General features: G+C 54.3%; 2 protein-coding genes and 1 pseudogene across 6 annotated transcripts in view; 2 read left to right on the forward strand and 1 right to left on the reverse strand.

The window, feature by feature from the left end:
• Nucleotides 1–592, reverse strand: part of Eml2 (EMAP like 2) — a 30738-nt gene extending 30146 nt beyond the window's left edge. For both annotated transcript variants that reach the window (XR_002476574.2, XM_021642144.2), the window contains exon 1: nt 269–592. Coding sequence is in view for 1 of the 2 variants with exons in the window: in XM_021642144.2 (XP_021497819.1) it covers nt 269–440 (172 nt within the window). In the remaining variant the exon portion in view is untranslated. The remainder of the gene's footprint in view (nt 1–268) is intronic.
• Nucleotides 593–1011: 419 nt separating this feature from the next.
• Gipr (gastric inhibitory polypeptide receptor) lies at nt 1012–20722 on the forward strand. Of its 4 annotated transcripts, none has more exons than XM_021642128.2 (14): nt 1012–10158; nt 11077–11244; nt 11603–11702; nt 12519–12626; nt 13043–13146; nt 13825–13928; nt 14094–14238; nt 16377–16536; nt 16735–16795; nt 17027–17096; nt 17222–17310; nt 17390–17528; nt 18976–19017; nt 19093–20722. In XM_021642128.2, exons 2-14 carry the CDS (start codon nt 11179–11181, stop codon nt 19291–19293), a joined length of 1389 nt encoding a protein of 462 aa, XP_021497803.1. In that variant the 5' UTR covers nt 1012–10158; nt 11077–11178; the 3' UTR covers nt 19294–20722. The 4 variants fall into 4 exon arrangements, with proteins under 4 accessions (XP_021497803.1, XP_060224677.1, XP_060224692.1 ...); XM_060368694.1 differs by having other exon boundaries at nt 1012–4216; nt 10824–11244; XM_060368709.1 differs by lacking the exon at nt 18976–19017 and having other exon boundaries at nt 1012–11244.
• On the forward strand, nt 11986–12104 carry LOC132651579 (5S ribosomal RNA; annotated as a pseudogene).

Consider the following 20722-nt stretch of genomic DNA (forward strand, 5'->3'; position numbering starts at 1 on the left):
CTACCCCGGGCCTGCCTTCCTTCCGTCACAGGCTCCTTCAGATTCCCTCCCCTTCCCTCTGTCTAGCAGGTGTATGTGGCGGGGAACCAGGGTCGCGGCTTTGGGGATAGAGGACCTTGTTCTGAGGCCAGAATCCTGTTGATACGGGGAAAGGAGGAGTCTCCCACAGGGAGGAGGAGATGAGGACTTGGAAGAAAAGGGTCGGGGCAGGGGAGGCTGGGTCCAACCCTGGGCGGGGCCAGGGTCGAGCTGAGGAGAGGGCTCCTACCGTTGCAGTACTGCAGCAGCGAGGACGCGTCGTAGAGGCCACAGAAGGCCGGGCCGCGCTCCGCCATCGCCCCGCCACAGCCGCCGCCGGCACCTGCAGCCCCGGCTCGGGCCCGGTCCCCCCCGCCAGGCCCTGCCTCCCGTTGCCATAGCAACGCCCTTCGTTCCAGCATCCCCAGCTCGGCCCACCCAGCATCAGGCGGCCGGCGCTGAGCCTGGCACCGGGGTCATGCCCTAGGATGCGCAGAAAGGGGACCGAGAGAGACCGCCCAGTCAGTCCCCCCACCGAACAGTCTCCAGGTCAGAATTGGCCGCCGTCCGGGTGCCCCTAGGTACTGTCTGGTTCCTCCCACAGCCTGAGTGTATTCGCTCCGCGCCCCCTCCTCTCGCAAGAGGAGCCAATGAGAGTCTGTCGCGCAGGCTCCTTCGCCAATAGGGATGCAAACGGGTTTGAAGGGGCAGGGTCTTTCCTGCTTTTCATCCTGAAGCGTCGCCCCCCGAGCTCAGGAAGGAGGGTGGGATGAAAAAACACACTCCTCTATTCCCGGAAGTCTCCTCTAAATCTTTTATGTGATTTCCCGTAAGTCTCCTCGCACGACCAAGAGCCTGACATTGAGACCTCAAATAAGCCAGGTTATCTATCCTCTAACCTGCGCCTGTATCCTAGCGGGGTCCCCATTCCTTGTTTATTAGATCTAGACCCGCCCCCAGGGCCCTTAGCTCCACCCCCCCAGATCTAGAAGCAATTGAAGTTCTATCCCGCCCCTAGAGCAAATAGCCACACCCCTCGAACGTCCAAGGACCAGAACCTTGGACAAGACTCTTCAGTGGGGTTAGCTCCGCCCTCAGAACTTAGAGCCCACCTCCCCAAATCCATTAGCCCCTCCTCTCCACTTCATCCACAGGAGCCCTTAGCTCCGCCCCTACAGTCCTAATCTCCTAGGAACGTTATCCAGTCCGTGTTTTGAAGGAGACCCAGTTGTGAAACCCTGGACCAGCTGGCAGTGTCAGTCAGAGCAGGCTCGGAAACTGGGGGGCTAGGAGGGAAGGAGGGGTACAAACCTGACAATGGATTTAAAGAAGATGGGACCGCCTTTCCCAAGTCATGAATCGGACCACGGGGCTCGTTTTGCTTTGTTTTGCTGTTTTGTGTTTTTGAGCAAGGAGGACAGACTACTCTGGAACCCATTCTGTAGGTGTCAAGCAGCACCCCACCTCCACCCGTGCCTGTTTTTTGCTGCTTTTTTGAGTCAGGGTCTCATGTGCCCCCCTTCCCCGCCCCCCGCGGCCAGTTTTGAACTCCTTATCTTCATTCTCCTGTTTCCACTTCCCAGATTCTGGGGTTACAGGCCTGTGCCACCACTCCTGGCTATGTGTTTGTTTTGAAAGATGGGGTCCCACTATGTAACCTTTGCTCTCCTGGAACTTGATATCTGTCTTCCAGATTAGTCTACTCAAGAGCTGCTTCCGCCTCTGCCTCAGGAGTGCTGGAATTAAAGGCAAGCGTTACCACTTGCTAGGTTTTTTGAGACAGTCTTTCTCTCTTGTCCAGTCTGTCATGAAACTCACTAAGTAGCCTAAGCTGCCTCAGACTTGCAGTAATTCTTCTGCCTTGGCCTCCCAAGGGTGGGGATTACAGGGAAACGCTGTTAGATTCCCTTCCAGTCTCTGTTTTTGTTTTTGTTTTGAAGCAGGGTCTCATGTACCTGAGGCTGGCCTCGAACTTATTCTGTAGCTGAGAGGATGGCCTCTGATGAGTCTCTGATGTTCCTGCCTCCCAACTCTCCAGGTCAGAGATTACAGGCATATATCGCAAGGTCCAACTTCAGGCAATATTTCTGTTCTCGATTTGTACATTTATTTATCTGTGTGTGTGTATGCATACAGAAGCACATGAGTTCTTACCATGGTGTGGGTGTCGGAGGACAAATTGTGGATTCCTTCCACCATGTAGACTTCGGGGCCTGCACTCAGGCCAGCGGGCTGGACAACAGCGCCTCTCCTGGCAGAGCCCAGATGGTGCTTTATGGGTGGGGAGAAGTGAGTCTGGGAAGAGAAGATTTACTGCTGGACACACAGGGAGCTTTTGGGACCAGATTTATTCGGGTTTTGGTGCTGTGCCCACCGCATTCTGATTGTGTGAGCCCAAGCCTCAGTTTCTGCATCTGGAAAGTGAGAGTCACAGTTGTACCAACATCATTCCCTCACTCAACATGCTTCTTCACAGTTTACACACCTGTGACTCCAGCACTCTGGGGGAGGATCACAAGTTCAAGACTAGTCTGAGCTACATAGAGATGGCCTCTAAAAACTAAGGGCTGGAGGCATGACTCATGACAACACAGCCTAGAATCCCCCAGTGAGGGGCTGAGGTGTGGCTCAGTGGTACAGTGCCTGCCTGCCTTGCCTAGCATGTTTGTTTGATGCCCTGGGTTTGATTCCCAGCACCACACACACACACACACACACACACACACGTCCTGAGTACTTACTATAAATCAAGCTCTCGCCCTAGGTATTGGATTCTCCACAGTGTTCAAGTTAGAGTTTGCCCTCACATGTCTTGAGTTTCACAAAGGTTGTAACCCCCCCCACACACACACAGAAAATAACAGCTAGCATGTGCCATGCAGTTCCTACACACCCGATACTCACTGGTCAATGCTGTTTCACACCTTGAAGAATCAGGCACAGAGCTGGGAAGACAATTCGCAGTCCTGGTAAGGTCTGGGAATATAATCAGGGCCGGAGGGTGGAGCTAGCTCCTTTAGAATCCGTAGCACTGAGGACATAATCTCCAAGACTGACATGAGACACGAATGAGAGAAAGGAAGCATTCATGCCCAGAGCAGGTCCTGAGGCAAGGTTTGGCCAGCATGGATGGAGCTGAGGAGAGAGAGAAAAGGCAAGGATACAAGAGCCTGCAGAGATGGCTCAGGGGTTAGCAGCACTTGCTGCTCTCCCAGAGACCCCGAGTCTGACTCCCAGCATCCATTTCAGGTGCCCAGCCCCATAAGAACTTGACACCTTTGGACTTTGGGGGCACATGCAATCACATTGCACACACCTATAACTAAGAATAAAAATAAGTCAGTTGGTGGTGGCACATGCCTTCAAACCCAGCACTTTGGAGGCAGAGGCAGGCAGACCTGGGAGTCTGAGGCCAGCCTGGTCTACAGAGTGAGTTCCAGGATAGCCATACACAAAGAAACCCTGTCTCAAAAATCAGTAACTAAATACTAAATAGATATAAATGTAATAAGAACTTTAAAAAACAATAACAGCAGCTGGGCATGCTGGTGCATGCTTTTAATCCCAGCCCTCGGGGAGGCAGAGGCAGGCTGATCTCTGTGAATTTGAGGGCGGCCTGGTCTACAGAGCCAGTCCAGGACAGCCAGAGAAACCCTATCTTGAAAAACCACCCCCCTCAAAACAAATCCAAAAACAAACAAACAAAAAAACCACCACCAACAACAAAATAGAATGGAATAGGACTGTACTGTGTTAAGGAATATGGCCCTCTTGGAAGGGTGCCCCAGAGCATTGTGGGAGCCCAGGTGGGTTCCAAGCCAGGTGGGAAGGGGGAAGCAAATCCAGGGCATAAAGGATGGAATAAAACACAGAATTGAGGCAGGCGGGTTGTGGCGGAGCAAGATGACGTCCTCGGTCCTTGTCCTGGAACAGCTAGCTCCAGAGCAGGGACCAGACTCTAGGAGGGTCCACGTGAGCTACCTGGCTTTTGTTTTTCTTGGAACAAATGGCTGGGGTGGGTACCCCTTCCGAGAAGAGGAGAGCAGTTTGGATGGACGTTTGGTGTGAAGTGTTCTATGCTCTATGTGAAGTGTTCTATGGGAACAGCTAATGGAGTTTATTCTCTCCTGAGTGCTTTGACAGGAAGGGGTCAAGGACCCTGAAGACAAGAGTGGGAGGGGTCGTTGCGCTGGAGGAGGTGAGTTAGATGGAATTATAGAATTGGTTTTTTTTTTTCCTTTTCCAGGTGAGCAAGGTTTTCCCCACAATCTGGAAATTACGTTTTGAAACTGGCCATTAGGGGCGCTTTTTGGCATTGCATAGGAGCCTGGGCCTTCCAGCATCCATGATTTGTAGGGACCGCCCAGGCTAGTCTAACGCCACTAGGGGGCAGCCAGAGACCCCTGTAGTTGGACTCAGCCACTGGGGTGGGGTGAAGGGAAGTGTGCAGGGGATTTGGAGGTGGAGGGGGTCTGTCTGCGGAGCGCCAGCTGGGAGCCGCTTTTCTGCCCGCCATCCTGGACTCTAGAGCCCCCATCCCACCCAACGCGACATTATGTCAACACAGCCCTGCGATTGCTTCTGGCCTGGACAATATTTGCCTTGGGGATCTGGTTCGGTCGCTGTGGAGACCGGCACCCCCCCAGGACCGGAAGAAGCTAAGAGGAGCCAACTACATCTCCTCATTTCCTTCAGATTTTGTCTTTGGGGCAGTTGAAACAGAGTCTGTCCCTCTCTGTCTCCCTCTCCGGGTACTGTCATTAACTCAAGTATCCTATCTCTCATCTTCCTGGGTTCTTCACTCTCCGTGGGTCCCCTCTTTCTGTGTTTCTCTCGTGCTGGTCCCATTTCCTTGGGTTGTACTGTCTCTTTAAAACTCACTCAACCCTCAACTTTTTTTTTTTTTTTTTGAGACTGGGTCTGATGTAAGCTGTCTTCCAACTCTCTGTGTAGCCAAAGATGACTGTGAACTCTGACCCTCCTGTTTCCACCCACTTCATGTTGGGATTACAGGCAAACCACATTTGGTTTCTGTGGTGGGGCAGAGCTCCATGCATGCTAGCCAAGCAAGCTATCCACTGAGCCACAAACGTCCCGCAATCCTCGGTATTATTTGTGTGTCTCTCCAGGCCTCTTCTATCCGACATCCATCTTTTCCTGACTGTGGATTCCTTCCATGGATCCCGCGAATGTGTGCAGGCTAGTTCCCCCTTCTTTGACTCCCAGGATCTCTGTTGGCTGTGAGCCTGCTTTTCTGGCTCTGGCTTCCTAGCCTCCTCTGTTGGAGGCTGTGCTTCTCTGGCCCCTCAAATTAGTGGCCATGTTTCCCTGAGGCTGTCTGTGTCCCTGTTACTATCTCTCTATCTCACCAGCTCTCTTTCCTTTGAGCCTCGTATCTCTGTAGTCTTGAATCTTAGGAGTCATCTCTCCCTCCCACCTCTGGCCTCAGGCCCCATGGGGTGTCTCCTCTCCCCATCTCTCTCTGCCTCATTTCTCTTGCACCATCTGCCGGCGCCCCAGGCTCTGGCCTGATCCCCTCCAGCTCTGCTTGGCTGGGCAGCCCCGTGGGAGAAGACACAGGCTTCCCAGCTCTCACTTCCAAAGTTGGGGCACTGCCTGGCTACCGCTCTGGGCCAGAGGGCAGGAGACGAGAGCCAGGAAATCCAGGAACAATGGAGAGACACCCAGAGAGGAGACAGGAAAGGAGGAAGAGATACTAGAAGACAAGAATAGGTCTGGGGTGAGACCCAATAGTGTAGATCTTGTAGTATGTGTGGGATCCTGGGCTCCATTCCCAAGATGCAAAATTAAATAACGTAAATTAAAAAACACACAAATGAATTGTGGTAGCTCATGTCTTAGTACCAGGACGGGGGGGCTGAGAAATGAGGTGATTTTGAGGTCAGCCTGGGCTGTAACTGTGTTGAGAAAGGAAACTGAGAGCAGAAGGAAACTGGAGAGTCCTTGCTTAGAATCCCCCACTGATGGCTTGAGGTGTGGCTCAGTGGTAGAGCCCCTGCCTAGAATCCCCCAGTGAGGGGCTTTGGGTGTAGTGTACTGTTAGAGTGCTTGCCTAACATGCATAATGACCAAGGTTTCATTTCAGCAACAAAATAGTAATAAGAACAATAATGATAGTAGTATAATAAATACAATAAGAAGACAAGCAAAAGGAGACTGACCCAAAAGGAGAAAAAGGCTGATAGGAAAGATCTGAGAAGCTCCATGAGAGAGAGGAAAGAAAGAGAAAAGTTCCTACGTTAAGACAGAAACAGTGAGTGTGGGCTTAGAGAAAAGGAGAGATTTGTGGGTTTTGTTTGTTGGTTGGTTAGTTTGGTCCTTTTGACAGGATCTCCCTGTGTAGCCCTGGCTGGCCTGGAACTTGCTATGCAGACCAGGCTGGCCTTGAACTCACAGCTAGCCTCTGCTTCCGGAGGGCTGGGATTTATGTTTCTGTCATGCTCTGCTGGACAGGATGGATTTGGAGGAGAGAGGGAGGGTGAGAGAGCAAGCACAGAAAGAGGAGCTGTGAGAATCAACAGAGAGAAGATGGGCTGGAGGCTGGGAGAGACAGGCTATATTTAGAGACCGGAAGAGCCAAGCTGGAGAAGTAGCCAGAGTGCTGTCAGGGCCTGAGTCTCCTGGGGTGGGTGAAGGCTGGGCTGTGGCACCCCGCAGCCTGGGAGGCTCCAGGCTGCTTCAATTCCTGTCCCTAGAGACTGCCAAGGACCCTAGACAGAGCCAGGAGCCAGTTAGGGACCTTGACTGCAGTCTCCCTTCCTCTGTCTTCCTGCTGCACACGCCTGCCCTGTGTTAATCTAGAGCAGACGACGGCGGGAGGGGGCGTTTATTTATCTGTGTGTGTGCCTGTGTGGATGAGCTGCTGAGTAGGAGTGGAGGTTAGAGGTCAACCTGTGGGAGCCGGTTCATTCTTTCCTCCTACCGTGTGGGTTCCAGAGACGGAACTGAGGAACTGAGGTGGTCAGCTTTGCTCATTCACTGAGCCATCTTGCAGGCCCCCTTTTAAGATTTTTATTACCATATGTTAGTTATACACATAGGTTTCATTGGGACATTTTTTTATATAGGTATATACATTTGCATGTACATATAACATATTCTGACTGCATTCACCCTGTCTCCCTGTTCACTGCTGTCCTGGTCCTGACTCATCTTCCCTCCACTTGTTGTGGATTTCATTCTTGTTTTTGTTTTGTTTTGTTTTTTGGGTTTTCTAGACAGGGTTTCTCTGTGTAGCCTTGCCTGTCCTGGTCTTGCTTTGTAGAGCAGGCTGGCCTTGAAATCACAGAGATCTGCCTGCCTCACCCTCCAAGAGTGCTGGGATTACAGGTGTGTGCCACTGTGCCTGGCTGGATTTCTTTCTTGTGATTCAGTGAGTTTCATTTGTGTTGCCCACAGGATCATGGGGGTAAGGGGTGACTGACAGGCACATGGGTGCCTTACAAGTGCCTTCACACTGAAGAAAATGTCTCTCCTGCCTCCAGAAACCTTTAATGGCCTATGAATTCTCAAGAAGGATGTGGAGCCTTGTGCCTCCTCAAGACCATCTTTCAGGCTCACCTTCTCTCATCTCTCTCTTCCTCTGTTTCTCCTTCTCCTCTTCTTCCTCTCCCTTTCCCCTCCTTTCCCCCCTCCTACATCTTTCCTCTCTCTCTGAAATAGTGTCTCACTATGGAGCCCAGGCTGGCCTCAAACTCAGGATCTTCCTGCCTTCACCTTCCCCAGTGTTGAGATGGACCTATTAGCACACATTTTTTCCTCCCCATGTGTAGTGCTATCTGTTCTGGCACCCGCTCTGTAGACCAGGCTAGCCTCAAACACACAGAGATCCACCTGCCTCTGCCTACTGAGTGCTGGAGTTAAAGGTGTGCACCACAGTACCTGGCCTCCCTCCCCTTCTTATTTTTATGGGTCTCAAGTTCTTTCCCTGCCCCTCTGACTACTCCAGTTCCATCTCCTTCTACCCTCTCCAGCCCAGTGACCTTCATGCCCCCTGAAGCACAGCAGGATCTTCCAGTCCCCATGTCTGTGAGGTGCTCTTCAATCTCAGACGCCCTGCATGCTCCACTTCAGGGACAGATACTTTCCCAGGACCCACAGGGCGCCAGGAATGTAGAGCAGAGAGCACAGAGGCCCCCAGGGGCTGGGCGGCAAGGACCCTCAGCCCCCTCCCCGCCCCATTCTCTCTGCTCCCTGATTCTGATGTGGACCTCAGGCCACCCCCTGCCCTTCCTAGGGCCTCTGGGCCTCAGCTTTTCCTCTGCAAAATGGGCAGGCTTGCCTCTGCCCCACTTATCACGCAGGCCCCAGGGGAGCGTGTATTGAGGGGAGATGTAGACACTGAGTTCTCATACTGGGCTCCAAGCCTCCCCATCCTACATTCCATGGACAGATGTTCCCTGCATCTAGGGTGAAGGAAGATCCCGGAAGCAGAGACTATAAAACACACACACACACACACCACACCACACACACATACACACCACACACACACACCACACACGTGGCTGATATATGGGCTCCTGTAGCCGTTTTAAGATTGAATGTTAATGTGTGGCAGTGGAACTCGCAAGGTGCGGACAGGTGACTGTGTGACTGGCTGTGGGACCTGGGAGGGTCATATATGTGACACACTTAAGCTAGGAGTAGTGACAACCCTAGGTGTAATAAGCTCAGCTTCCAGGAACTGGAGGCAAGATGATGATGGGTTCAAGGGCCATATAGCCTCCTTTCTCAAAAGAACAACAAAAACAAACAAAAAACGAACAAAAGAAAAGAAAAGAAAAAATGGCAAGGTTGTCTGCTGGGACATTTCAGCAGTCAAAGGTGCCTGCCCTCAAGCCTGGAAACCTAACTTCCATCCCTGGCACTTACACAGAATGACTGTGGTTTGTGAGTGTGGATGGGCCAATGGTATGGTTGTGCAGCTACGTGACACTGAGTGTGCCAATGGGATTGTGTACGTTTTGGTGCTCCCTGAGGTCTGCGTGTTGTTGGATGCGGTGTAGACTGTGGGGGATGCTGTGATGTGTGTCCCAGGTGACAGCATTTTTTAGTGACACTGTGTGTGTTTCAGCTCCGGCTGTGAGAGAGGATGGACTGGCTGTGTGAATGGCCACACACCCGGCACATTTGCGTCCTGGGCATTCATTGCTTGAGGTCCTGCTCTGAGTAATACTTCAGGCGTTCAGTCCTCCGGAGCATGTAGACCACCGTATCAGGTGTGGGAATGTGTGCCATTCACAGTGTCACTGGGAGCCAAATGTGGCTGCACCTGCCCATGTGATTGAAATCTGAACCTCAGCACTTAAAAACTCGAGCAGGAGGACCCAAGGTTAGAGGGCACCTGGGTTATATAGTGAGATTGTGTTTTATTAAAAAACAAAAACACCCCAAGCGTAGTGGCGCACAACTGTAATCCCAACACTCGGGAGGCAGAGGAAGGTGGATCTCTGTGAGTTTGAGGCCAGATTGTTCTACAGAGTGAGTTCCAGGACAGACAGGGCTACACAGAGAAATCCTGTCTTGAAAAACCAAAGCAAAGAAAGTAGACAGCCTCGGAGGATGACATCCGAGGTCATCCTCACACGCATATACATGTACAAGCACACACATATACATACACCGGACAATGACAACAGGAAGGCTATAGGATGCCAGGCTGTGTTTGCAGGCCTGTGAAGTGTCCACAGCCCTGGGCTCACAGCCGCACGTCTCTGTAAGCGATGGTGACGCTGTGGGTGAAAGGCTGGCTCTCTCGTGGCCCCAGCTGTAGAGCAGTGAATGAACCTGCTCCTCACGGACTCTCGCTTCTCCTGCTTGGCGTCTGGGATCCTGTGTGGGGCTGTGTGAGAGGCTGGATGTCACAGCGTGTTCTACGGCTTGGAGGGGGAGGTGACCATACTGCGTGACACGGAGTGGCTGTGATGGACGTGTCTGCTCCCCAGTTCCCACTCTTCCCCAGAGCTCCCCGCTCTGCTGCTGCTCTCTGTTCCGCCCTGGCCCCGCCCCCTCCCAACACCCCAGGCTGCCAGTGCCTGTCACCTCTCCAGAGCTCAGGCAGGCCAGGCAGGGCAGCTGTGGTGGGAGAAGGAGCTTGCCGCGGGACTGGGAGCACAGGTAAGGGACCCCCATCAGGCCCCCTGTCCTGGGCCTATCACTTCCTTGTCTGTCTCTCTGCCTCTACCTTTGTCTCTTTCTGTCTCTCTGCCCTGCCGTCTCTTTCTCTTCACCTCTCTCCTAGTTTCTAGGTGGGCTTATTTCTACCCACCCCCCAGGTTCTCCGTCTCCCCCCTCCCACTCAGTTCTCTCTGTCTGCAAGCCCACATTTTTGTCTCTGTCTCCCCCAACCCAACCCCCTTTGGACTCTGATCTCTTGCTTGTGCCTGATTGACCCGGAGACTTTCTGTTTTCATCCCCTGTATCTCTGACTCCGTGTTTTCCTTTTTGTAGCTCTGAGATTCCCTCTTGAAACTCCGCTTTCACATTGTCTGGGGGCAGAGGTGATAGTTGGGATTAGAAAAAATTTCACAGCATTTAACATCCGAAAGTCAGAAATCCGGGGTCTAATATCTCCCTGGTATTTGGGTGCTGGGAGGACGTTGTTTCTCTGACTCTGGGCTTTATGTATACGAAGCCAGGGAAGTTTGGGTTCCTATCTAATTAAAAAACAAAAAACAAAAAAAAACCCCAAAAAACTCTGGGCCGAAGGGATGGGCACTCATATGGTCGTTTCAAGTTCCCTTCGAGGCTTGACTGACGGTTTCTATTCCCCCCTCTCCAAGGAGGTCCTAGATTCCCAAGAGACTCTCCGGTCTAGCCTCTGGGTGACACTGACGCTTCTGCCCGTCACAGCTCTAGGGCAACAGGCCCCTCAGCAAACACCCCTCCCTTCCACCTTGGCTGCCTCAGCAACACTTAGGAGGGCCTGGGAAATCGCTTAGCTGATTCTCTGGAGGCCGCGCCTACTCCTGCCCCGCCCCGAATCCGCACGCGCGGAGTGGGGGCGTGGCTTCGCACGCTCCGTGCTTCTGGCAGGTGAGCGTGGACTGAGGCTGAACGAAGCGCCAGCGTTGACTCTGCCCTGGGACCCGTCCCCCAGCTGCCTCGAGTGGCCAGAGTCTCCATCACTCTTCAAAGATGCCCCCGCCGCCGCTGCTGCTGCTGCTTCTGGGGCTGTGGGCCCTGCCCCTCCGCAGGGCAGAGGTGAGGGTCGAGAGAGGTACAGGCGGTCCCGGGTGGTTTGAAGCCTTCCGCTTAGGGAGAGTTTTACCGCTGTCCTCCGGGACCTCGCATGAGCTGGACGTTTCTCTTCATCCATTTTTCCTCACCCGTCCTTCTGGGGGGGACCACCCACCCCTTTCCTTTGATGCTCTTGAAGAGTTTGCCATCTCCCGTATTAGACCCCCAGTTCCATCTGAGAGGGTTCTCAGCCCCAGGACTCCTGTGTAAAGACACTGGACAACCCCAGGTCTCTAGGGTGCTCTTGGCCCTTCCCGGTCAAGCTTGCTGCCTGGGAGGGGCGTCCCTGGGTAGGGGGGTCCTCCCTTCCCTCTTCTCTTAGACAGACTCTCAGGAGCAGACGACCGGGGAACTGTACCGGCGCTGGGAGCGCTACCGCCGGGAGTGCCAGGAGACCCTGGAGGCCGCAGACCCTCCCTCAGGTGTGACTGGGGGGCTGGCGGCAGAACGGAAAACCTGGGCGGTTTCCAGGACCCGCGGGTGGGGTTTGGTTTGGGTAAGCAGTGAGGACGCGGGTCGGATTCTGATGAACGTAAGAATCCTGGCGTGGTGGCGCACGCCTGTAATGCCAGCACTCTGGGAGGCAGAGGCAAGAGGATCTCTGTGAGTTCGAGGCCAGCCTGGTCTACGAAGAGAGTCCAGGACAGCCAGAGCTACACTGTTTCGAAAAAGCAAAAACAAAAGTAAGGAATGTGACAAACTTTTGTTTATGGCCATACCACCCTGAACGTGCCGAATCTCATCTAATCTGGGAAGCTAAACAGGGTCGGGCCTGGTCAGTACTTGGATGGGAGACCGCTTGGGAATACCCGGTGCTGTTGGCTTTAAAGAACAACAAACCAGAATCCTTAAAGAAAGCAGGGAGGTCGGAAGGGTGGTGGGCGGGGCCTGATGGGGTGGAGCTTGATAACTGAGTTTTCTCTACGAGATTAATAATATGGGGCTGGGATTTACTTGGTGGGAGGAGCCTGGAGTGGGACTTGGAGGCTGGTGGGTGGGGCCTTGAGGTCTGGTGGGAGGAGCTTGTGGCCTGTAAGGAGATGGAGCAGCATCCTGGAGGTGTGGAAGGAAGAAAAGGCTCTTCAAATCTCCAGGGTGCTTCTGGCCCTTCCCAGCCTAGCTTGCTGCCTGGGAGGGGGCTGCCCGGGGAGGGCTCCTCCCTTCCCCCTTTTCTGAGACCGAGTCTGAGGGGCACGCCCCCTGTCCTCCGGCTCAGGCTCCCTCGCTCTCTCCCTCAGGCCTGGCCTGTAACGGGTCCTTCGACATGTACGTGTGCTGGGACTACGCGGAAGCCAACACTACGGCTCGAGCGTCCTGCCCCTGGTACCTGCCCTGGCACCGCCACGGTGAGGCCCTCTCCGCCCCGCCCACGCTGGAGTCCACACTCACCAGCCCCCTGCCTCACCCCCCGGACTGATCCCGCCTGTCAAGCCAGGTGTCACCCTGTGTCCGTGTCCCCTGGGCACTGTCACGTAATTTACCTCTCCTGTCTTCATTTATTGTGTGGAAGTGTGGAAGGAGCTATGGCAGGGGCATGGCCATCAGAGGTCAATTTACAGGAATCTTTTCATCCTGTTGGGTCCCAAGGATCTAACTGAGGTCTTCTGGCTTGGCTGCCAGTGCCTCTACCTCCTGAGCCAACTCGGGGCGCCAGGCTGGCCTTGACCTCATGGCACTCCTCCAGCCTTGGTCCCCCAAGCCTCAAGATTAGAGCGGGTGAACACCTCTTTCTTTGATCCCCACCCCCTTTCTGCTCCAATAGTGTTTGCAGGCTTTGTCTTCCGCCAGTGTGGCAGCGATGGCCAGTGGGGGCCTTGGAGAGACCACACCCAGTGTGAGAACCCGGAGAGGAATGGGGCATTTCAGGTGAGGAGAGGAGAGGGATTCAGGCAAGGGTATCTCGGGAGGGTTCCAACAGAAGATCTCCCAAGTTCCAAGCCCACCCTGACATCACTTTGTACTGAGTAGAGCTCTACGTTGTAAGTCATTAAAATCCAGCTCAGGCAGGGCGGTGGTGGTGCACACCTTTCATCCCAGCACTTGGGAGGCAAAGGAAAGTGGTTCCCTGTGAGTTCGAGGCCAGCCTGGTCTGCAGAGTCAGTTCCAGCCAAAGCTACACAAAGGAAAAAAAAAGTGTGTGTGTGTGTGTGTGTGTGTTAACATACACATCCAGCCTTGGGGTGAAGGGTGGAGTCAGCCTTAATTAAAGAAGTACAAGTAGGCTGGAGAGATGGCTCAGAGGTTAGGAGCACTGGCTGGCTGTTCTCCAAAAGTCCTGAGTTCAGTTCCCAGCAACCACAGGGTGGCTCGCAAACCATCTATAAATGTGATCTGGTGCCCCCTTCTGGCCTGCAGGCAGAACACTGTATAGATAATAAATAAATAAATCTTAAAAAAAAAAAGGACAAGTGGAGCTTCTAGGAGAAAACAGGGGTGCTTTGCTGCAAAAGAACATGTTTCCCAGGAGAGACTGGGGTGTGAGGAGAGGGGTGCCCTTCTCTGGATCAGCTGAGAGTCTCATCTCGCCTTCCTTGTCCCCACCAGGACCAAAGGCTGACCCTGGAGCGTCTGCAGGTCGTGTATACAGTCGGCTACTCCCTGTCCCTGGCCACTCTGCTGCTAGCCTTGCTCATCTTAAGTTTGTTCAGGTGCGACTCCCCCAGCTCTGTGGGGGGGGTGAAGACTGGGCCTCAGTTTGTCCACTAAGATGGAAGATGAGGGGGCTCTAGGGCTGGGGCTGGTTAAAGGGACTCTGGGTGACTGAGGACGGCTCTCCGGTGGCGTCCAGCCCTGTTGTCTCTCAAATCCCTCAGGCGGTTGCACTGCACTCGTAATTACATTCACATGAACCTGTTCACGTCCTTCATGCTGCGGGCAGCCGCCATTCTCACCAGAGACCGGCTGCTGCCTCCGCTGGGCCCCTACACTGGGGACCAGACTCCTGCCCTGTGGAACCAGGTAGTCCATCTCCTCCTTCCTGGTGGGACCAGTAGGTTTCCCATCTATTTCCATATCTTTCCTCATCACTATGTACTGAGGGCATGGGGACAGGATTGGGGGAAGAAACCCAAAGGGGAATTTGGAAGAAACCAATTTGTTTCCAGAGACTGGGAATGTGAGCAGAGGACTATAATGCGAGGGTCTTGGGATGGATCTCAGCACTCATTGGAGTCCCTGTTGTTGTTGTTGTTGTTCTTCTTCTGAAACAGGGTTTCTCTGTGTAGCCCTGGATGTCCTGGACTTACTTTGGAGACCAGGCTGGCCTCGAGCTCACAAAGATCCACCTGTGTCTGCCTCCCTTAGTGCGGGGGTTAAAGGTGAAGTACCTGTTTCAATACTGGGAAAATGAAAAGAAAGATTAAGAGGCCACCTGGGGCTGGAGAGATGGCTCAGTGGTTTACAGCATGGGCTGCTCTTGCAGAAGACCCAGGTTCAATTCCCGACACCCACACAGCAGCTCACAGCCGCCTCTCATGCCAGTTCTAGGGGATCTGATGCCCAATTCTGACCTGCATGTGATGCAGAGACACGCATGCAGGAGAAATTCCTCTACTCATAAAATAAATAAAATAAAAATTTTAGAAAGGTCATCTAGATGGTTCATTGCACAAAGGCATTAGCTAGGACACCTGATGACTTGAATTCAACCCCAGAACCCACATGGTGGAGGGAGATAACCAGTTCCTGAAAGGTCTCTGATCTTCACACACCTGTGTCACATAGTTTGGCATTTAAATTTTTAATTTTTATTTTATATGTGTGTGTGTGTGTTTGCCTGCATGTATATATGCATGCATGTGTACCTTGTGCATGCCTGGTGTCCTCAGAAGCCGGAAGAGGGTATCAGACCTCCTGGAGCTGGAGATAAAGGTGTAATGTGGGTGTTGGAAAATGGGCCTGGGTCCTCTGCAAGAGAAGCCGGTGCTCTCAACTGCTGAGTCATCTCTCCAGTCCCAAGAGTTGTTCTTAAGAGCTAGTGTGACCAGATGGTGGCGGAGCACACCTTTAATCCCAGCACTCAGGAGCAGAGGCAGGTGGATCTCTGAGTTCAAGGCCAGCCTGCTCTACAGAGTGAGTTTCAGGACAACCAGGGCTACACAGAGAAACTCTATCTTGGAAAACAAACATATGAGCATATGAGAGAGAGAGAGAGAGAGAGAGAGAGAGAGAGGCAAAGGGATTCTAAGGGTACGCCACCTTGATGACGGAATAGAATATGCCATTTGCTAAGGGTGTCAATGTGGGAGAGTCCTCAAGGGAAGATGAATAAGGTGAGATAAACCTTCTCCTGGGAAACCAGAGTAAAACATTTGAGGGTAAGAGATGGAGAAGAGCCCTGTCTGATCAGGAAGTCCTGTAGTACCTGTTAGGTGGGGAGCAGAGCAGAACTGATGTTTTAAAACCTGCTTAGAGCAAGTTCAAGAAGAGCCTGGACACTAGACTGGGATTCAAAATAAAGAGAAGAGAAATGAAATGTAGCTCAGTGGTGGAGCCCCTGCCTGAAATATCCCAGTGAGGGGCTGGGGTGTGGCTCAGTGGTAGAGCCCTGCCTAGAATCCCCCAGTGAGGGGCTGGGGCATGACTCAGCAGTAGAGCCCCTGCCTAGAAAACCCCAGTGAGGGCTGGGGTGTGGCTCAGTGGTAGAGCCCCTGCCTAGAATCCCTCAGTGAGGGGCTGGAGTGTGGCTCGGTGGTAGAGCCCCTGCCTAGAATTCTCCAGTGAGGGGCTGGGGTGTGGCTCAGTGGTAGAGCCCTGCCTAGAATCCCCCAGTGAGGGGCTGGGGTGTGGCTCAGTGGTAGAGCCCTTGCCTAGAATCCCCCAGTGAGGGGCTGGGGTGTGGCTCAGTGGTAGAGCCCCTGCCTAGAATTCCCCAGTGAGGGGCTGGGGCATGGCTCAGTGGTAGAGCTCCTGCCTAGAATCCCCCAGTGAGGGGCTGGGGAGGTGGCTCAGTGGTAGAGCCCCTGCCTAGAATTCCCCAGTGAGGGGCTGGGGAGGTGGCTCAGTGTAGAGCCTAACAAGTCGTGGGTTCAAGCCCTACTACCACATATAGAAAAGCATACATACAAAGATACTGCCCTTGTCTGGTGGCTTCCTAGGCCCTAGCTGCCTGCCGCACGGCCCAGGTTGTAACCCAGTACTGTGTAGGCGCCAACTACACCTGGCTGCTCGTGGAGGGTGTGTACCTGCACCGCCTGCTGGTGATCGTGGGAGGCTCGGAAAAGGGCCACTTCCGGTGCTATCTGCTTCTTGGCTGGGGTGAGCCCTGACTTCGTGCCCCCCTCCCCCCTCCCAGCCCAGCGCGTGCATCTCGGCACCCCCACTGCCCAGCCGATCCGCGTTCCCTCCCCTCCCACGCCCTCGCCGAGGAATTCCGCGGGTTTGGGGCCTGGAAGGGGCTCGTGTGCACGCTGACGGCTGCGGCGGGGTGGGGGGCGGGGATCGGGGTCTGCACAGGGGGCCCCGCGCTTTTCGTCATCCCCTGGGTGATCGTCAGGCACCTGTACGAGAACACACAGTGAGTAGCAGGGTCTGGAGGCGGAGCCTGGGCTGGGGGCGGGACCACGCGGGACCGGGGGTTGGGGGCGGGATGGGGTCGGGGAAGGGTGGAGACGTGAGTGCTGGGCGGGGTCTAAAGGAGTTAGGGACTGCGGAAAGGTAGTTTAGAAGGCCTCCTGGAAACCGGATGGGGTTGTGTGTGTGTGTGTTGGGGGGACTGTGTGTCTCAGCTCTACCCTGCCTCCTCCAGGTGCTGGGAGCGCAATGGAGTCAAAGCCATTTGGTGGATCATTCGCACGCCCATCCTAATAACCATCTTGGTAGGGCCGAATTCGCCTCCTCCAGGCTGTGCTCAGGGATTTCCCACTCTGGGGAAGAGCAGTGCCAGCCTCCTGTCCCACCCCAGAACGGAACGGCCTCTGGCTCAGCCTCTCTCTCCTCACAGATCAATTTCCTGATCTTCATCCGCATCCTTGGCATCCTCGTGTCAAAGCTGAGGACAAGGCAGATGCGCTGCCCGGATTACCGACTAAGGTGAGGGCAGGCTGAGGGCCCAGGGTGGGAGCCGTGGGGCAGGCTCTGGGCGGGGACCACCCACAGCGTCTCTTCCCAGGCTGGCCCGCTCCACGCTGACGCTGGTGCCCCTGCTGGGTGTCCACGAGGTGGTGTTTGCTCCCGTGACGGAGGAACAGGCCGAAGGCGCCCTTCGCTTGGCCAAACTGGCTTTTGAAATCTTCCTAAGTTCCTTCCAGGTGCTCAGACCCACGGGTGCAGGCATTCTTCCACCTCGGGCATTCCCTCCCTCGGGCGTGGCGATACCATCGTTCCCTGGAGCAGCCACTGCCTGGAGTGCGCCCATGGGATTTCATTCTTGCTTTCATCTCGCTCGCACAGGGCAGAGAACTCCTGGGCTGGGGAGCCGGGTGGGCGGGGGTGGTGGTAGAGGACCACATCGCCTTTCCCAGCACTGACTCCGGGTGAGGAGCAAGGGCCGCGGGGAGGACTGAGCTGGGGCAGAGTTAGTGTCTGGTGCTTGCCAGCTTCATGGCTTCCTTCGCCTTTGGGTGAGGCTGAGGTGAGACAGCCCTAAGGTTCAGAACTCAAGGAGGTGGAGAGTTCCCCGAAGGGAGGCCAATTCTTGCTTGCGTAGTCCTCACCGCACTGAGTCTGTGTTCGCCCCAGAGTGCGGACAGTACCAGGCTCTCCCATGAGACTGTATTCATGTGGAAGCAAGAACAGATGGAGCATGTAGGGACCGAGCTGCGACCAGGAGCCGAATGGTTGGCCCCCTACGCCGTGGCAGACACAGGGAGCCACACACACGCCTGGGAGATTGCAGAAGGAGGACCCCTGAAACCATAGGGTGGCTAGTGTGAGGGAGCGCCGTGAGGGTGCCTGCTATAGCAACAGGGACAGAGAGATGAGAGGGGGCAGTTCCTTGAGTCCAACTTTAATTTGTTTTTTTTGTTGTTTTGTTTGTTTGTTTGTTTGTTTTGTTTTGTTTTGATTTTCTTTCCTGGAAAAGGGGTATGTGATTTGAATTAGATTTTAATGGGACTGTAGAAAACCCTAAGAAGTCCCTCAATAATAGCCAGTGTTCATAACTGACTTGAAAATTAACCGGCCTAAGCCAGGCCTGGGGCCTGACACCGGTGCTCTGTCTCTAGCTGCCTGAGCATGTGTTCCATGACCAAGCAAACCTCAACCCCCGTATTGAATTAATTGCTGTTTTTGAGACTGGGTCTCACCATGTAGTTCTGGATGGACATGGAACTCTGGGGACAGGGTGTCCTCAAACCCGTACTTATGTCTCCCTCCGCTTCCCAAGTGCTGGGATTACAGGCATGCGCCACCACACCCGGCTGAACACTACATCTGTTTACACACTGCAATTCTTCCAACCACCGCCTTCATTGTCTCCAGGCGGGGAAACCAAGGCACAGCGCGGTTAAGCAATTTGCCTTAAATGCGGAAAGCAGGGAATCGGTTTTTACACTCAGGATGCTCAACTTCCGGCCCTTGTTCTCAGCCTTTGGGGGTCGGGGGAGCGATGCAGGGAGCTGGGAGCCAGCCAGCAGGTGCCCTTAATACCTAGGACCAGGGCGGTAACAGCCGCAGCAACCTGGGGCTGGAAAGAATGAGCTGGAAACAGCAGAGCAGCGACCTGACGTCGCTCTTCTGGCGCTCCTCTCCTGGCAGGGGTTCCTGGTGAGCGTGCTCTACTGCTTCATCAACAAAGAGGTAGGGTCCGCCCGCGCCCCCTGGCGGCTACGCTGGGGACGGCGCCGCCCTGAGCGCCCCCCCACCCCGTTGCAGGTGCAGTCGGAGATCCGCCGGGGTTGGCGCCACCGCCGCCTGCGTCTCAGCCTCGGTGACCAGCGCCCCGGTTCGCACTTGGAGCTCGGACCCCCGGCCCCGCCCCCGCGCTCTGCACCCCGGGAGGCCCCCATCGGCAACGCCTTGCCCTCCGGGATGTTGCATGTACCTGGAGATGAGGTCTCGGAAAGTTACTGCTAGGTAATGGGACCCCTGTGTCTGTACAGTTAGCATGTATTGAATGCCTACTGTGTACCTGCCCCAGTGTGGGGAATGCTGGGGAAACGGGGAGAAGGAACTGGAAGACAAGGTCCCTACGTGTATATAATTCTTGTGGAATGGCCTACGGAAAGAGCCGAGGTGTCTAGGACAACCGGCTGCGAGGCCACCTGTGAAGATGTGGTGCGTAAGCCATGTTTGAAAGAAGCGGAGACAACTTGAAGAGTTTGAGGACAAGATTCCAGGGAGATGGAATAGCATGTGAAAAGGCTGAGGGAGAGGAAGAAGGAACGGAGAAGGACTTCAGTGGCTTGGCTGGGAAAAGCCAGGGTCTGCAGATGGGGGAGGAGCGGCGAGGAAGCTGTTGTTTTTAACGTGAGGTGCAGTACTTGCACACGCCTGAAGGGCGGAAGCTCCCTGGGACCGGAGGCTTCTCAACCTCCATGTAGGTAGGGTGAACTGAACGCCGTTTCTCCAGCCCCACACAGATTTTAGCAGGAGTGTCTCCACAGCTCTCTGCCCCCATAAGGGACAGGTTATCAGGGGCAGTGTGATTTGGGAGCCCAGTGAGAGGAATGCAGGCGGCCCGAACGGTGGCTTGACCAGGATGGAGACCACAGAAGGGGGAGAAGGATTTGCTGATGGATCCCAAGAGAAGAATCAAAGGAGACTGCAGTGACAAGAGAGAGCTCAAAGGGCTCTTCCGGGTGGGAGCGCGCCGAAGTGTTCCACCCTGGGAAATCCTGAGCAGCAGGAACGAGCGGGTGAGAGCTGGCCAAGACAAGAGGAGCCTGGGGTCAGTGGAGGTAGCCAGACCCGCAGTTAGGACACACTTCTAGAGGGCTGGGAAAGTTGTGGGGGTGCAGCCTCTGTGCCTGCACACAAGCCTCCTTTATCAGTGCTGGATGCTGTGTTCCCCACAGGTTCCCAGAAAGATATGCCCTGTAACTGACACTGCATTCCACACCCCAGGCTTGGCTTCTGGTGGAGTGGAGGCCCTAGTAAACCAAGCTTGAGCAGCAGTTGCTTCTTTATGGGGTGGAAAGGGACATGATGAGGGTATGTGTGTGTGAGGTAGTCTGCCACAGATCAGTAAGGGTGGGCTGGAGCTGCACGTGGCCACAAGAAAGCAGGGACCCCGCAAGGCCGCTGTGCCCTTCCCTAAGAGAACCTTGATTGGAAACTATTGAACACATATGTATATATTAAAGTTGTGTGTGTGTACATGCCGCTTCTCCAGAAGGCAGCACAGAAATAGCAGAGCTGGGCAAGGGGGTGGCACTCATGTAATCCCAGCATTTGGGAGGTAGAGGACTTGAAGGTCATTTATCCTGATGGAAAGCAAGTTGGATATTTGAACTATGTGCCAAATGTTTGAACCTGTCTCAAATAAACAGCAAAAGCAGCAAGA

This window comes from Meriones unguiculatus, chromosome 1, assembly GCF_030254825.1.
Source record: "Meriones unguiculatus strain TT.TT164.6M chromosome 1, Bangor_MerUng_6.1, whole genome shotgun sequence".
Taxonomy (NCBI): Eukaryota; Metazoa; Chordata; class Mammalia; order Rodentia; family Muridae; genus Meriones; species Meriones unguiculatus.